Source organism: Brassica napus, chromosome A5, assembly GCF_020379485.1.
Source record: "Brassica napus cultivar Da-Ae chromosome A5, Da-Ae, whole genome shotgun sequence".
Taxonomy (NCBI): domain Eukaryota; kingdom Viridiplantae; phylum Streptophyta; class Magnoliopsida; order Brassicales; family Brassicaceae; genus Brassica; species Brassica napus.
The window spans coordinates 11,854,752-11,870,991 of record NC_063438.1 but is presented as its reverse complement, the minus strand read 5'-3'; the positions used below and the strand labels follow the sequence as shown (position 1 = coordinate 11,870,991).

General features: G+C 39.5%; 1 protein-coding gene and 1 long non-coding RNA gene across 2 annotated transcripts; one reads left to right on the top strand and one right to left on the bottom strand.

Annotated features, from left to right (window-relative positions):
* Positions 1-1,028: 1,028 nt before the first annotated feature.
* LOC125609609 lies at positions 1,029-1,692 on the bottom strand. The gene is made up of 2 exons (XR_007339788.1): positions 1,509-1,692; positions 1,029-1,278 (listed from the first exon to the last, which is right to left on the bottom strand). It is a non-coding gene; the product is annotated as an uncharacterized LOC125609609 (long non-coding RNA).
* A 4,432-nt stretch (positions 1,693-6,124) lies between these two features.
* Positions 6,125-7,897, top strand: LOC106364960 (desiccation-related protein PCC13-62-like). The gene is made up of 3 exons (XM_013804432.3): positions 6,125-6,511; positions 6,670-6,895; positions 7,351-7,897. The coding sequence occupies exons 1-3, from the start codon at positions 6,180-6,182 to the stop codon at positions 7,720-7,722; spliced, it is 930 nt and encodes a 309-aa protein (XP_013659886.1). The 5' UTR covers positions 6,125-6,179; the 3' UTR covers positions 7,723-7,897.
* The last annotated feature ends 8,343 nt before the right edge of the window (positions 7,898-16,240 follow it).

Below are 16,240 nucleotides of genomic sequence, written 5' to 3'. Positions count from 1 at the left end.
TACACTTCTCAGGTGACATGTTGTAATTCACTAGCAAAACCGGCCAAGCACTGTAGTTCACATTCTTCATGTTAAAAGGATTGAACCCATCAGTGGACAGTCCAAGCCTAAGATTCCTTTCTTCAGCAGCAAATAACGGGTATTTGTCATTCATTTGATGCAAAGTAACAGAATCTACTCGATGTCTGCTTTTTCCATAAGTGCTCTTGTTACTAAAATGCAACCTTAAGTCCTTCGTAATTTCCTCTGACCTGAACATCCTCTTCAGATGTGGAATTATCGGAAAATATCTCAGAACTTTCTGTGGAATACCTTTCTTCACATCACATGTGCGCATGTTAATCTTCCATCTTGAAGCATTGCATTTCGGACAGTTGTCTAGCTTCTCAAACTCCTTTCTGAACAGACAGCAGTTGTTTACACAAGCGTGTATCTTCTAATAGCCCATGTCAAAAGATTTCAGAAACCTTTTCACTTCGTAGAAGGATGTGTGCCAGACATTCTCCTCGGGTAGCATATGTGGCAAAATCTCCAGCAAAAGATCAAACTTCTATCAGACCAACCACTATGTGTCTTTATCCTAAAGAGTGAAACTATCGCCGACAGCTTGCTGTGGTTAGCACAACTTGGATACATAGATGTGTCTGCATCTGCTAGCTTTGCAAGAAACTCATCTTCTTCCTTATCTTCACCTTCAGCAACCTCACTTAGATCACACTGCCTAATAAATCTTCATCAAGAAACTCACACTACAAGAAAAAAGACTTTTATTAGCGGATGAAAAACGTTATCTAACGATATGATAGCGGTTTATGAAGCGCTGTATCATCGCCTGTCATAGTAGGTCAGACACATTAGATAGCGGTTTTTTGCACTGCTATCTTATTGTTATATATTATAGCGTTTTTGTGTATGCAATTAAATATTTTTTATAACGTTTCTTTTTCGTTATTATTATTATCTTATTAAACAATAAATAAAAATTTTAAAAATATATATCGAAATAGCAATTTATAAATTAATTTTGATTTATAATTAAAATTAATTTATTAATTAAAATTGTATTACAAAAACGAAACCCAAAATTAAAAAGAAGCCTAAACCCAAATTAAAAAATAAACCTAAATCTAATCTTCTCAGCCGCATGTGTTGTCTTCTCCCATCCACCTCGCCGCACCCTCTTCTTCCTTTTGTGTCTTTGTCATCTCTCTTTCTCCACCTCTCTTCTTCTTCTTGCTCGGCTTCACCTCCACCACCACCGCTAGCTTCCTTTGCCATCTTAAGAATCAAATGAAAGTCTCAGAACAGAACACGTGATTCACTAATCAAATCCGAGGATACATCTTAAAAGAACAATCCAAACTTCACCTGGGTAATCCTGACATTGGCTTTCCAAAAAAAAAAAGGAATCATAATTGACATGGATAAACAGATCTGAAAACCCTAAAAATCAATACCCGAAATTAAGAAAACACAGATGATGAGAGAGAGAGTCACAACAATCGAACCTGCTTCAGGAGTTTTAAAACGTAACCGGACAAGAGGATGAGCACTGCGATGATGCGAGGGCTTTGCTTTGACAAAACTTCATCACCACCTCAAACTCTTCACGCCTCCTCTCTCCGCTGCCGTTTCAGAAATCACCCTCGCTACTAAGCACCACCATGCTCCCTCCGAGTTCGAGACCGGTGACGACAGCGACAAACTCAAACCGGTGCCGTCACTAGTAAAAAAAGTCGCTATAGCTACGGTCGGTTTTCGTAGCTATGGACTGATTTTCGTAGCTATATGACCGATTTGCTACGAAATGCTACGAAAATTGGATCGTAGCTATAGCATCGTAGCAAAAAAAAATTCGTAGCAAAGTCGAAGCAAGATGCTACGTTTTTGCAACGACGATTTCGTAACTATTTTGCTACGGAGATGAACGTTGCTAAAACGTATCTATTTTAAAAAAAAAATTAAAAAAAAATTAAAAAAAATAAATTGCAAAATATTCAATATTAATTTACGAAATAAAAAAATATTAGAAAATTATATTTTATATATCAAATTGGCTTACAAATTTAAAACGATTTATCAAACTATTGAGAAATAAAATCGGTTTAGCATACTAAACCAAATTAAAATATACCTAACCCTAATCTAAACCTAATGTATATTCTCCGCCGCCTGCCGCCTCCTCACCGAGCTTCTTCGTCTTCAACATTCAAGCCGGCTCTGCTCACGACCCACCACTGCTATAATCTCCTGTTTTTCATCAATCTCCTGTGCCTCCTCCACTGTCCTTTATGTTATGATTTTAGGGTTAATATTTTTGAAAGTACAAGGGTTATAGTTACTATATAAGGATTTGTGATTAAGATTTAGATTTAAAATTTGTTAGATTAATAAAATTTTAGATTTGAAATTTATATGTATTGGATGTATGGTTTATATATGTTTCATGTTAGGATTTAGGGTATAGAGTTTGATTGAGGAATTAAGGTTTGTGTGTTTGGAAGTTATATATTAAATTAAAAAGAATAAATTTGAGTTAAAATTCAAGATTTGAAGTTATAGTATGAGAATATAAGATTTTTAAGGTTTATACTTGGAGTTTAGGATTTAAAACTTGTTTAGGGTTTAGGGATTAGATAAACCAAACATAGCATTTTAATTATTTTGCTATTAAACATCCGATATCATAACGTTTCCAAATATACTACTCTATCATAGCGTTTCAAAATATACAAACGCTATCTAAAACTAATGGGTATGTCAACTATAGCAGAAAGACAAAAAACGCTATCCTCTACTGCTATCAAAGCCAATATTTCTTGTAGTGTCAGATGCTTGGTATAACCCTAAAATCTCTTTGTTCCTCTCACTTGCATTGTTTCTACAGTCAGCCCCTGATATTACTTCTCCATGATGATACCGATCCTCCCGCAGCTTGTAACTCAAATCCATTCCCCTAGTTACTAGGTAATCAACAACAACATTGGCTGAGTGATGATCTACATTGCGACAGTCTATGCATGGGCAAATGATCAACTCAGACTCTGCTAAATCTGCACCAACACACCTCACAAACTCCCACGCACCTCTCTCATAATGAAGATCAGCTCTTTGGTTAAGACACATGAAAGCATAATTTAGACCTTTTTAATCACACAAAAAACACAAAAAACAGTAACTATAATATATATTGTATTTCCTTACCTGTTTAGATGAACCGATGACTTTTCGACCATTTTTATGTTCTAAGTTTCTAACTGATAACCAACAAAATAAAAAAAAATCCATAAGAGTATGTCAAACACCAAACACACACATTGTCATTCACATAAGAACCAATAAACAATCAACTATTCAATCGTCAAACAATCAGATACTAAAACTCACACAATCAACACACAATATAAAAATGGTCGAAAAAGAATCACCTCAATAAGATTCTTCAGATTTCAACTCGACTTCACTCCAAAAATGAACAATCAAAAGCTCAAACCTGCAAATCAAAAGAGAACAAACAAGAACCACAAATCAAATCGTACAAGCCCCCAAAAAATCAAACTTCAGTCGTCACGATATCAATCGGAAACAGATTTGATTATTTCTAACCTGACTTGTCTCCTCCTAATCTTCGTGTCTCAAATACTAATCAGAGAAATCGAAATTGTAACAGCTGAAAGCAATCAAAGAAATTAATCTCAGAAATTAGAGAAATCGAAAAAATGAATCTAGGGTTAATACAGACAAAATCGAAACTTGGTTTCGCCTGCAATCTGACCGCCGGCGACGGCAACAGCACCGGCAGGAAGATCTTCGTGAAATTTTGGAGAGATGGAGGCTTCCAACTTTTGGAAATTTCGGAGAGATGGTATCGATGAGAAGGAGAGGAGGAAAAGACCAAAAATAAACAAAGTCCTTTACACTTTACCGCTATTAATGTATTTTTATTCATTTTATTTCCCGGGTTAATGAAATTTTTTACTAGCAAATAAATAACGCTACGAAAAAGTCGGGTTTCAGATTTAACAACTTTTAGAAACACTTCGTGAATTCGTGCTACCGTGAACTACTACCAATACACATATTTCTTGTAGTGCAACAAACGAAAACTGAGATATTGGACTTAATCAGTAGAATTGATTCACTGCGGAAGTTGGATACCTTGTGCATTAGACTTGAATTCTAGGATTGACCACCTAAGTGTTTTATATCACTATAATCATGATTACGTGAAACCCTAGATCTATTTCTTTCTCGTATTGTTTACAACCTCAAAAGCAATCAACTGAACAATTGCTTGTTCATCATGTTTACATTATTTACTGCTTTTAAGTTGTTTGCCTAGCTTAATCACAACTGCTTTAAATCTATTGTGTGCCCTAACTCATTATCGATTCGACCTTTATGTACTACAACTGAACATTTTATTTCATAGAGTAAAAGTCACTTTTAAGGTAATTTGAGTGATATCACGTTTGTTGGGTACCTTTATGGGAAGAAGGTATGAAGTTATATGATTCGGAAACAAACAATTTTTTTCGTGTCACGTGATTGTATTTTGAGAAGATGAGTTCCCTTTCTCTGTGGCTACACCTGATAAGGTATCTGGTCCTAATGTTGTTGAAAGATTCTATGGTGAAGGCATCTATTACTTTATCCCACAGGGGGAGTACTGACATCACCCCATCTATTACGTTATCCCACAGTCAACCCATTTAATTGAGGTGGTGAAATCAAAATGTAAATCAAATATAAAATTGTGAAATCAGTCTTAAAAGATCAAGGATTTATAGTAGAACTTTCGATGTAGTAACAATCTATAGAATAAAATTGGAAAATTATGTTTTATATATGTTGCGAGTAGCGAGGCGGGTACTCTCTCTGCCAAAAAAAAAAAAAAATGAACCTAACCCTTATCTAAACTCAAAAGGGCAAAAACTTCTCCATATATGTATTTGGAGATAGCAATCATGGATCTAGACCGCGGACCTGGTCCGTAAAGAACTGTCGCGGTACCGTATTGGGACAATGTTTTCTAGGTCTGTAAATTTGCGGGCCTTGTGGAACGGGTTTTTGCGGGACTGGATCTTTTGCGGGATGGGCCGAAACGGGTCATGCGGAATTATATGGACCCACATTTTTTTCCATTTCTTATTTTAAAGGAAAAAACGAGAAATATAGCGAGAAGAAAGTGATTCTTGTGACTTTTCGCCCATAAAACATAAGGAGTTCCGCAATGATGATTCGAGCTCCGGTGATGATGATTGGAGCTCCGGCGATGACGACTCCAGCTCCAGCGATGACGATTCGAACTCTGGTGTTGTTTTAATTTGGTTTTAATTTTTTATTATACACAACTATGAATTGCTTTATTACAATGTAGTATTTTTTGTTTAAGTTGATTGGTTTTGTTTTCATTACTGTGAATTAGTGTTTTTCTTAAATAAATTTGGTTACAGTGGTGTTGTGTAGGAGAAAAGTTAGTTGTATATCACGTCAGTTATATAATTTGGCAAAGTGATTCACGAATTTTTTTGCAATCCAAATAATTAAAAAGAAAGATGATTTGATGAAGAAATACAACATTTAAGCCAATTTATTACAAAGATAACAACTCAATCAGATTCAAACTCAACAAAAGCTTATGCTGATAACAAAAGAAGGTTTTTAACTCAAGAACGTAAGAACAAACGGAGCTTTGTGGCATTGATTTTGATAAGGATTTAATATAGCTTTATAAGGTCTCTTCAACTCTCTTATACAACTATTCTACTTGAACATTCATGAAAGAAGCTGTAGCAGACAGTTTGATAAAGAGGCGTCTCCTGGGATGGCCCGCGAAGACCTATATATTTTGCGGTACGGGTTTGGACCGGCATTTTGAAAACCGTAGTCTGCGGGGAACAGGTCCGCTGTAACTCGCCACGATACGGGTAAACCCTGTTTGACATCATGTGTCCTCAAAATAGTAACTGAAGATGTCAAAACTCCACGTGGCACTCCTCCAGCAGATAAAACGCAACGGGGGAGTATCAGCGAAATCCTCTCCGGAGTACCGCCAAAACAGTAGACTTTTTCTGCTCTTCAGTCATATCTTAAGCCCTATAAATAAAGAAATCACATCCAAACCAGAAACACATAAATCAGAAACGAATAAAAGAAAACGATTTTTTCTTATAGAAATGAGAATCATTGAAGAGAGAAGAAGCTTATTGGTTCCAATAGTGATGGTGTTGTTCTTCTTCAACACTTGCCATCTTCAGGTTATGAGTTGCCCCATGCAAACGACGAACTGTACAGATCAAGACAGAAAATTATTAGAGTTTCCGTTGAATTTGGAGTATCTTGAAGCTGAGTTTTTCTTGTTCGGAGCATTAGGGTTTGGTCTAGATACGGTCGCACCAAGTTTAACGATGGGAGGGCCAAGTCCTATTGGAGCTCAGATAGCTAATCTCGATCGTTTGACAAGAGATATTGTTTTGCAATTTGCTTGGCAAGAGGTTGGCCACTTGAGGTAAAATGTTTATTTGGCTTCATAGTGTGTATAGACTTTGGTGTTGTGATCATGTGTGATTCTTGTCAATCAATATTTAACTAATTATAGGTATTAGGCAGGTAAAATGTTTTTTTTTCTTCTAATAATATATATAAGTAAAAATTAAAAAATCACAGGGCCATCAAGAAAACGGTGAAAGGATTTGCAAGGCCGCTTCTTGATTTAAGTAAAAAATCATTTGCGAAAGTTATGGATGATGCATTCGGACGAAAATTTGTGCCACCATTTGATCCTTATGCCAATTCTTACAATTACCTCATTGCTTCATATTTGGTCCCTTATGTTGGTCTCACCGGCTACGTTGGCGCAAACCCGAAACTGCATTGTCCCGCGTCAAGGAAGGTAACAAAACTAAACTACTCTCTTCTAGCGGTAAATATAATCTCATCTTCTAACCAGAAATTTAGGGTTTCTATGTAAATTTTTTTTTATTGCGAAAAGATGAAATTTCAGTTTCTAACATCATGCATTACGTTTCATCACATCAATATAGATAGTTTTGAATTTCATTAATTTGTGTAGATAATAACGCTGGTAAAGTCTTTTTGACAAAGCATAAAGCTCGTAAAATTTCATTGATGTCTAAAGTCTCATGAAATGATTTTTTTTTTATAATATTTTATATATTCAAAATCTTCAATTGGAAAGAAATGAGCACCATGGTTACAAGTAGTGATGAGTTTTTTATTTTATCAATTATTTTCAGATGAAAATTTTGAAAACTTTCGCATTATATATATATATATATATATATATATATGTATATATTAAATGTTAATTACTCAAACATTGTACAGTTAGTAGCCGGACTTTTGGGAGTAGAATCAGGCCAGGACGCGGTGATAAGAACAATGTTATATGCAAGGGCTAAACACATAGTCCATCCTTATGGTGTCTCGGTTGCAGCTTTCACGGATAGGATATCTGATCTAAGGAACAAATTGGGAAAAAGGGGTGTGAAAGACGAGGGGTTGGTTGTGCATAAAGCCATGGGTGCTGAGGAAAATGTGGCTGGGAATGTATTGGTTGGTGATAAGATGTCGCTTGCGTTTGATCGCACTCCGGAGGAAATTCTACGGATTGTGTATGGAAGTGGAAATGAGAGTGTCCCCGGTGGATTTTACCCTAAAGGAGCTGATGGAGAAATTGCTAAATCTTATTTAGATTAATAATGGTGTTGTTGGAAATGAGGTTTAGCTTTAGCTGGAGTTTAATTTCCTTTGTAGTTGTTAGGCTTTTGGGTTTTTTAGGGACTTGAGCAAAATAATTTTCGTATTTATGTAATAAATGATACGAGGGATGAATTTTCGCATTAAACAATTTAATAAGTAACAAAACGGTTGCTCTCTCTCTCTCTCTCTCTCTCTCTCTCTCTCTCTCTCTCTCTCTCTCTCTCTCTCTCTCTCTCTCTCTAAATTTTATAACATTTAACTAGAAGCTCCAAACTTCACATCGTAATTTGGTGGCCGGCAGATTATCACCGTCGGTCACATAATGTCTTTTTTTTTTATAGCTAGTTTCGACTATGATTTGGATCCATTTCCCTCTCCATTTCATTTCGTGAGAATATGAACAATGAGTAAAACAATACGACTGATTGAACCATACTTTGGTAAGTGTTGCTGTAAGTCTCTCTCTCTCTCTCTCTCTCTCTCTAAATTTTATAACATGTAACTAGAAGCTCCAAACTTCACATCGTAATTTGGTGGCCGGCGGATTATCACTGTCGGTCACATACATGTCTTTTTTTAGCTAGTTTCGACTATGATTTGGATCCATTTCCCGTTATGCCCAGTGTTACATCTGACTAGTTTCGACTTATCAATTTGTTTTTATCTCTCGTGTATTGCATGTGTAAACAAGGTCTAGGTGAATATTTATGTGTATTGATTCAGCGGATGAACGTACTCATATATACATTACAAGAGATTGCCGATAACACTAATACCTATTATACCGACTTAACTGTAAGAGTTATCTCCAACTAATTACATGATTAATATTCAGAGATTCAAAAATTATATTGGTGCCTGATATCACTCAAATTACCCTAAGGAGTGATTTACTCTCTCAAATAAGATGTTCAAATATAGTACTTAAGGATCGAATCCACAAAAACTCTAGTATTACACAATAGATTTATAGTCTTCGAAATAAAGCTAGATTAATAGGTTTTAAAGCAGTAAATGAATTGGTGAGCAAGGCAGTTGCTCAATTTGTTTGATTTGAGGTTGTTAACAGTTGGAAATTAGCTTGATTCAGGTAAATTCTCAGATATGATAAATAAATAACTTAATTATGTGTATTGATTCAGAGGATGAATGTAGATGGTATTCATATGAAAGATGGTATTCCAATGATATAGTTTTTCATATGAAAGCAGTCACCAAGATACTTTTTAAACCTCTGAATCGATTCACCATTGTCCCACAAATTGATCAAATCATCCACATAAATTTATGGGCTTCTTGCAAAATTAACCTACAACTTAAAGTCAAAAACAAAACTAACCTCCCCTATTTTTGGAAATTGGTTTTGCCCTATTCACCCCAGAAGTTCATATAATTCACGAAAATGCCATCAATTTTTTTCTTTTCAAAAATGACATTTTTACTCTCTCACCCTCATCATCTTATAATTCACGAAAATGCCATCAATAGGGAAATTGGTTTTGCCCTATTCACCCCAGAAGTTCATATAGTTCACAAGATTTCCATTGTCATCAATACCCCAACCACCATGAACAACTAATTTGAAGATTTTAATGCTCCCAAAATCGAATTACCCTTCTTCTTTTTCCATTCTTGTGAACTAAACACAACATATCTCTCATTTTCTCTCCACATTGAGCTAAAAACCCAAGATTTTGATTCCACATTTTTTATGGTTCATAGAGTCATAGAAGCTAACGATTCTGGGTGGGTCACTTTAGTTTTAGATTTTGTGTTCTTGGAGAAGCCTTATGTGTGCTAAGGAAGTTATCTCACCAATTTAAGGTATGAAATCAAGTTTTTTTTCCAGATATGTTCGTTAGACGACTTACATGGGAAGTCGTCTGGCTGTAGACGACTTACCTGGAAGTCGTCTGGTCAACGCATAGGTTATTTTTGCAATTGACTTTGAAATCTGTTTTCTGAGACGACTGAAAGTTAAGTCGTCTGATTTTGTTTGGTTACAAAAAAAATCTCCAAAGAGTTTTGCATTTAACTGGATTATTTCAGAAGTTTGACTTTCCCGGACGACTTACATTTCAGTCGTCTGGTGAAAATTGAAATATCAATATTTTATTAACACTAGACGACTTACAATTAAGTCGTCATAGGTAAGTTTTGCAATTGAAAAAAAAACTTCAATATTTAATTATACCCAGACGACTTACAATTCAGTCATCCGCCCGACGACTTACTTGTAAGTTGTCCAGGATTTTATTCCGAGATTCTGGTCAAACCTCGTAAATCCTGGACGGCTTACATGTAAGTCGTTTGATGAACGACTGAATTGTAAGTCGTCTATATATAATTAAATATTGAAATTTTTTTTCAGTTGCAAAACTAACCTATGACAACTTAATTGTAAGTCGTTTAGTTTTAAAAAAATATTATTATTTTAATTTTCATGAGACGACTAAAATGTAAGTCGTCCCGGAAAGTCAAACTTCTGAAATAATCGAGTCAAATGCAAAACTAACCTATGACGACTGAAATGTAAGTCATCTAGCTTTTTTGGATTTTTTTTAACCAAACAAAAGTAGACAACTTATTTTTCAGTCGTCTGAAATAACAGATTTCAAAGTCAATTGCAAAAATAACCTCTACGTTGACAAGATGAAGTATATTTTAGTCATCAGGAGGACTTAGATTGAAGTTGTCCACTTTGATCTTTAATAAACTTTTGTTTTCTTTGTTCTAAGTTTGCTAATGTGTTTTATTTTGACTTTTTCAGATGATGCGTCAGTTACATGTAGTGTATGGAGAATGGTTGTTGAAACATAGATGTTGGAATTTTGTGGTTGATCATTTCAAAGGAGCGAGAATGTTATTTTCGAGTGAAGGTTCGACACATGCTGATCTTGTTGCAATGGCTCAAGAAGATTATAACCTGGACATTAACACATAGTCTGTGGAGTTAACCTACTCATTACAACAGATGGCTCCAGACCTTCCTCCTATTCATGTTACAACTGATAGACAAGTTCGGAACTTGCTCGAGATAACTAAAACGCATGAAGTACGTCTTTGTGTATGAAGCTTTAGCAAGATGAGAACGGTTTCAGAGGAAAGGGATGAAGATCATGTGGGAGATGAGGCTGAGGAATGGGATTGTAAGACCCGATCCCGGCTCTTAAGCCCAAACTGATCCGCGGCCTTAACCATTCAATCTAAGTCCGAGTAATCCGATTTCTAAGTCTTATCTTTCTAAGTTCAATTCAAATGAGGTTTAAGACAATCAGTCTAACAAAAACATAAGGGGCAAATAAATTGTATAAATATAAACTGAGATCCATACATCATCCTTAGGTCCGTCCTAATAAGTCATACACACTTAATCTAAAATAAGTTCACAAGTTACACAATAGGCTATCAGTACTTCACATCTATCTACAATAACCCATTCACCACACATCTTCCCATGGCCTGAGTCTTCACGGTGCTTTTCCCTTACCACGGTCCATGTCCGATCCTGAAACCACATAAGACACATTACACACTCATAAGGCCGATATCCTAACATCAAGTCTAGCTAAGCATGGTTCGGTTACTTAGAATATATAACCTGTCCAAAACCAACATACTCAAATAAATTCCCAAAAACTAATTAAAATTCCTGATAATCTCTGATTAATCCCAACTAAGAGATTCCCATAAACAGATTCCCACTCAGCACACTAGAATATCCAAATCCGACCAAGAACAGTCCCGCCAAAGGCCTAGGACTTGGATGCTGAACCGGACAAGGCCTTGGTTCAGTGTTCCCTGTATGAACAGAGCAACCAAGACAATAATCTGATAGAACAAGCAATTCTAAAGAGATAGAGAGAGTAGATGTAGGCACATTGCGAACCGGCTACAAGCCCGATCGGATCATCAGCAGACTAGGGCCGATCGCTTGCCGTCCACACCACTAACATTAGGTGTTCTCTCCCCAGGCGTCATATCCTTCTCCTTGTCCTTCTCTCTGTCTCTCTGTCTGGTATCCATCTCTTCAGACTTTGCTTCCCACGATCCGGTCTCTCCTGGAACAGGAAAGCCTCTCGCCGGTTCTCTCCTTGGATCGTCTGTTCTCTCTTTTCCTTTTGGGATTTGTCTCTCACGATTTTGGCAGAGGTTCCCCTCAAGAATTCTGTGTGAAAATCTGGATCCAGGGCTCTGTATTTATAGAGGGAGGGAGTCAGAACTGCCATGGGCCGAAGGGGTGTGAGTTGTAACCGAAAAGGTGTCTCTCTCTCCCTTGCAACCGTTCGGCAATAACTGCCCCCAACCGGTCCTCAACTGCCTCCAACTGCTCCTGTCCCTGTCGGTTCTCTATCCTGATGCCAAGGCCAAGCCCTTTAACTGACCGTCCATGCCGTGGCCTCACCATCTAACCGAACCACCATAACCGCCCTTGTAACCGCCCCAACCGTCCCCGACATGAACACTCGGCCCAGCTGAGTTGAGCTGATTGCTAGCTGGTCCCAGCTGAGTGAGCTAGTCCTTCCAGCTCCACGAGCTGATGCATACTAACTGAGCTCCCATTGAGCTTCCCTGAGCTGCCAAAACTCGGCCGCTGTCCCGTCCAGCGCCCACATCACTCGTCCAGCTCCATTAAACCCATTCTTTCTTCACCCTGGTTAAGTCTCAACACTTTGATGCCCTTAACCTTATGTCTGAGCCATGATACGCTTGTCTACTGGTCTAATGACCTGACTGGTGCGTCTCCCCGCACCATGGCCGCCCCAACAATGCTATCTCGGATCGGGGACATGACAAGTCTCCCCCACTTGGGATGGATTCGTCCTCGAATCCTCATCATGTGTTTCCTCGCGGACTACCTGATCATACCACTCAGAATACTCGGCCTTCATCCTTGCCTCTGTTTCCCAAGTGATTACATCTTTGCCATTATATTCCCACACGACCTTGATCATGGGAATGATCTTCTTCCTTGTTGTCTTTTCTGTTCGATCCACTATGCGAACCGGCCTTGTCTCTAGAGTCAGATTCTTACCCAAATCAGTAGGGATCTCGGGTAGTACTATGTCCTGATCAGACAAATATTTTCAGAGTTGGGACACATGAAATACGTTGTGGAACGCATCCATGGCTGGTGGCAGGTCCAATTTATAAGCCACAGCCCCAACTCTTTCTATGATTCTGAACGGACCCAAGTACCTAGGGTCTAGTTTTCTTCTGCCAGAAACTTTAGCCCTCCCTTTGAACGTGATCATCTTGAGATAGACCAAGTCTTCAACTTCAAACTCAAGATGTTTCCTCTGTCTATCTGCATAACTCTTTTGACGATCTTGTGCCTCTTTCATTTTCTCCTTTAAGAACCTTATCTTCTCAGTGGTTTCTTCCACAATCTCAGGACCCACCATGCTCCTCTCCCCCACTTGGGTCCAGCATAATGGTGTCCTACAAGGCCGCCCATACAGTGCTTCATAAGGTGACATACCAATGCTAGTATGGAAACTGTTGTTGTAGGCAAACTCGACCAAGGGTAGATGTTTTTCCCATGAATCGCCCCAATCCAACACCACGGCCCTTAACATGTCCTCCAATGTCTGGATCGTCCTCTCTGACTGCCCATCCGTTTGAGGATGATAGGCTGTGCTCATGTTCACTCTTGTTCCTAAGGCTTTTTGAAAAGCCTGCCAGAAGTAAGAGGTGAACCTAGGGTCTCTGTCCGAGACAATATTAGCCGGCACTCCATGCAGACATACTATCTCGTCCAAGTAAATCCACACGATCTGTTCCACCCCGTCTCCTTTCTGTACTGGTAAGAAGTGGGCCGACTTGGTTAGTCTGTCAACCACCACCCAAACCGCATCCTTCCTATTCCTGGTCGTGGGAAAACCGGTCACAAAATCCATGGTGATGTGATCCCACTTCCACTCTGGTATAGGGAGGTTCTGAAGCATTCCACTGGGCACTTGATGTTCAGCCTTCACAAGCTGGCAAGTAGGACACCTCGCCACCCACTCGGCCACATCCGTTTTCATCCTTACCCAGTGGTAGTATCTCTTTAAATCCATGTACATCTTGTTCAGCTCGGGGTGGACTGAGAACTTTGACTTATGAGCCTGACTCATAATCTCCTCTTTAAGCTCTTTGTTGTTGGGAACACTTACTCGGCCATTTACCAAGATTGTCCCGTTGCTTGTGACCTGATATTCCGTCTTGTCGTTAAGAGCCACTTTCTGCAGGTTTTCATCCAGACTCTGGGCCTGATGTATCCTGGTAAGTAGATCGGCCTGATCCGCTGCTTCTAATCCCAATGGCTCATCACGTCCAACCAAGGTGTTTAAACGCAGTGACCGAACCATCCCCTCCAGTTCATCCGCCTCTCTCTCGGCCGAGACCTCTGCTCGTCTCCAGCTTAAGGCATCAGCCACCAGGTTAGCTTTGCCTGGGTGGTATGCTATGTCCAGATCATAATCAGCAACAAACTCCATCCATCTTCTTTGCCTCAAATTCAACCCAGGCTGAGTGAAAATTTACTTCAAGCTCTTATGATCCGTAAGGATCTGGACTTTGGCTCTGTACAGATACGATCTCCATATCTTCAAAGCAAACACCACAGCCGCCATCTCTAGATCATGGGTCGGATAATTCCCTTCATGATTTCTTAACTGTCTCAAAGCATAAGCAATCACCTTCCCATGTTGAGTTAGGACGCACCCCAACCCAGTGATGAACGCAGACCACATAAGGTTGATATGCCTCCAGCAATACCAATATTGGTGCATTGGTCAGCATATCCTTTAAGGCTGAGAAACACTTCTCACACCCTTTACTCCAGGCAAACTTCACATCCTTGCCTGTAAGCCGTGTCATGGGTTGAGCCAAACTTGCAAACCCCTTTACATATTTTCTGTAGTAGCCGGCCAGCCCTAGGAAACTCCTAACCTCAGTAGCATTCCTAGGCTGCGGGCCAATCTCGTATAGTCTGAACCTTCTCCGGATCTACTGATACGCCCTGATCAGACACAATGTGTCCGAGGAACCCAATGCTCCTCTGCCAGAAACTACACTTGCTTAGTTTGGCAAAGAGTTTATGTTCCCTCAACCGTCCTAGTACGGCCCTGAAATGCCTTTCATGGTCTTCCTTGGTTCTCGAATATACAAGTATGTCATCTATGAAGATGATTACAAATTCATCCAAGAAATCTCGGAAGATACCATTCATCATCTTCATGAATGCAGCTGGTGCATTGGTTAGACCAAATGGCATGACCACAAACTCATAGTGGCCATACCTGGTCCGGAACACCGTCTTCCTGATATCATTAGGCTCAATTGGGATCTGATGATACCCTGAGGCTAAATCAATCTTGGAAAATCATTTGGCCCCCTTGAGCTGATCCAACAGCTCATTAATTCTGGGTAATGGGTACTTGTTCTTCACAGTAACCCTATTTAACCCTCGGTAATCAATACACAGCCTGAAGCTACCATCCTTTTTCTTCACAAAAAGAACTAGTGCTCCCCAAGGCGAGACACTTGGTCGTATGAACCCTTTGTCCAGAAACTCTTCCAGTTGCTTCTTTAGCTCGGCCATCTCGGCCGGAGCCATACGGTATGAACTTTTGGACATTGGGGCCGTCCTTGGTTCTAGTTCTATTATGAACGGGTCAGCCCTATCAGGGGGGATGTCCTGTAGTGCCCGAAACACATCCTCAAACTCTTCAACCAGCGAAATCCCGTCCGGGTCACCAGCCCCTACAACCTCCTTAGTGGCGATCGTGACCAAAAAGGCTTCACAACCCTTCTCAGGCATCCGTTCCACTTGGACTGCTGATATCACTAAGCATCCAGAGGTCGGACGAATACCTTGGAACCTGATCAGGGGTCCACACCCACTCTCAAACTGCACCCTTCCTCTGTGACAGTCCAGAGTGGCCCGGTTCTTTCCAAGCCAATCCATGCCTAATATCACCTTGTGATTCTTAAAGCGGACCACAACCAGATCCATAGGCATAACTCTATCCTGGATCACAATTGGGATGTCCTTTACTCACCCTAATGAATGCATTACTTGCCCACCGGCCGCATTCACTATGCAAGGATCATCCTACGTTCCCATCTGGAACAACCCTTTTCCGATCATGTCTGGGCTCACAAAGCTGTGTGTAGCTCCAGTATCAAACAGTACGTGTGTTTCCACACCACCAATATATAAGGTCCCTACATAAGACCCCCCTTTTCTAATCATCTAATTCATTCTAAGTTCCGTACCATGTCATTCTACTGAATTGAAAAAGAATAGATTTAGAATGTTACCAGTGATCGCTAGGAATGGTCCAGCCTCGGCTGCGTCCTTGAACAGTTCGTACACACGTGGTACTGAGGTCTGACCTCGGTTCTGGCTTGGCTTGCTGGCCTTCCCACGTCCTTTAGCCTCAGCTTGCATCATGGGACATTCCCAGCGTGGATGTCCCGTCTGGCCGCAGTAATGACAGCTTCTGGGGTCACTTCCCGAGCCCTG

Coding starts and splice junctions, on each gene's coding strand:
- LOC106364960 (XM_013804432.3), top strand. CDS start 6,180: ATGAGAATCATTGAAGAGAGAAGAAGCTTATTGGTTCCAATAGTGATG. Junction 6,512..6,669: donor CAAGAGGTTGGCCACTTGAG/GTAAAATGTTTA, acceptor AAAAAATCACAG/GGCCATCAAGAAAACGGTGA. Junction 6,896..7,350: donor ATTGTCCCGCGTCAAGGAAG/GTAACAAAACTA, acceptor AACATTGTACAG/TTAGTAGCCGGACTTTTGGG.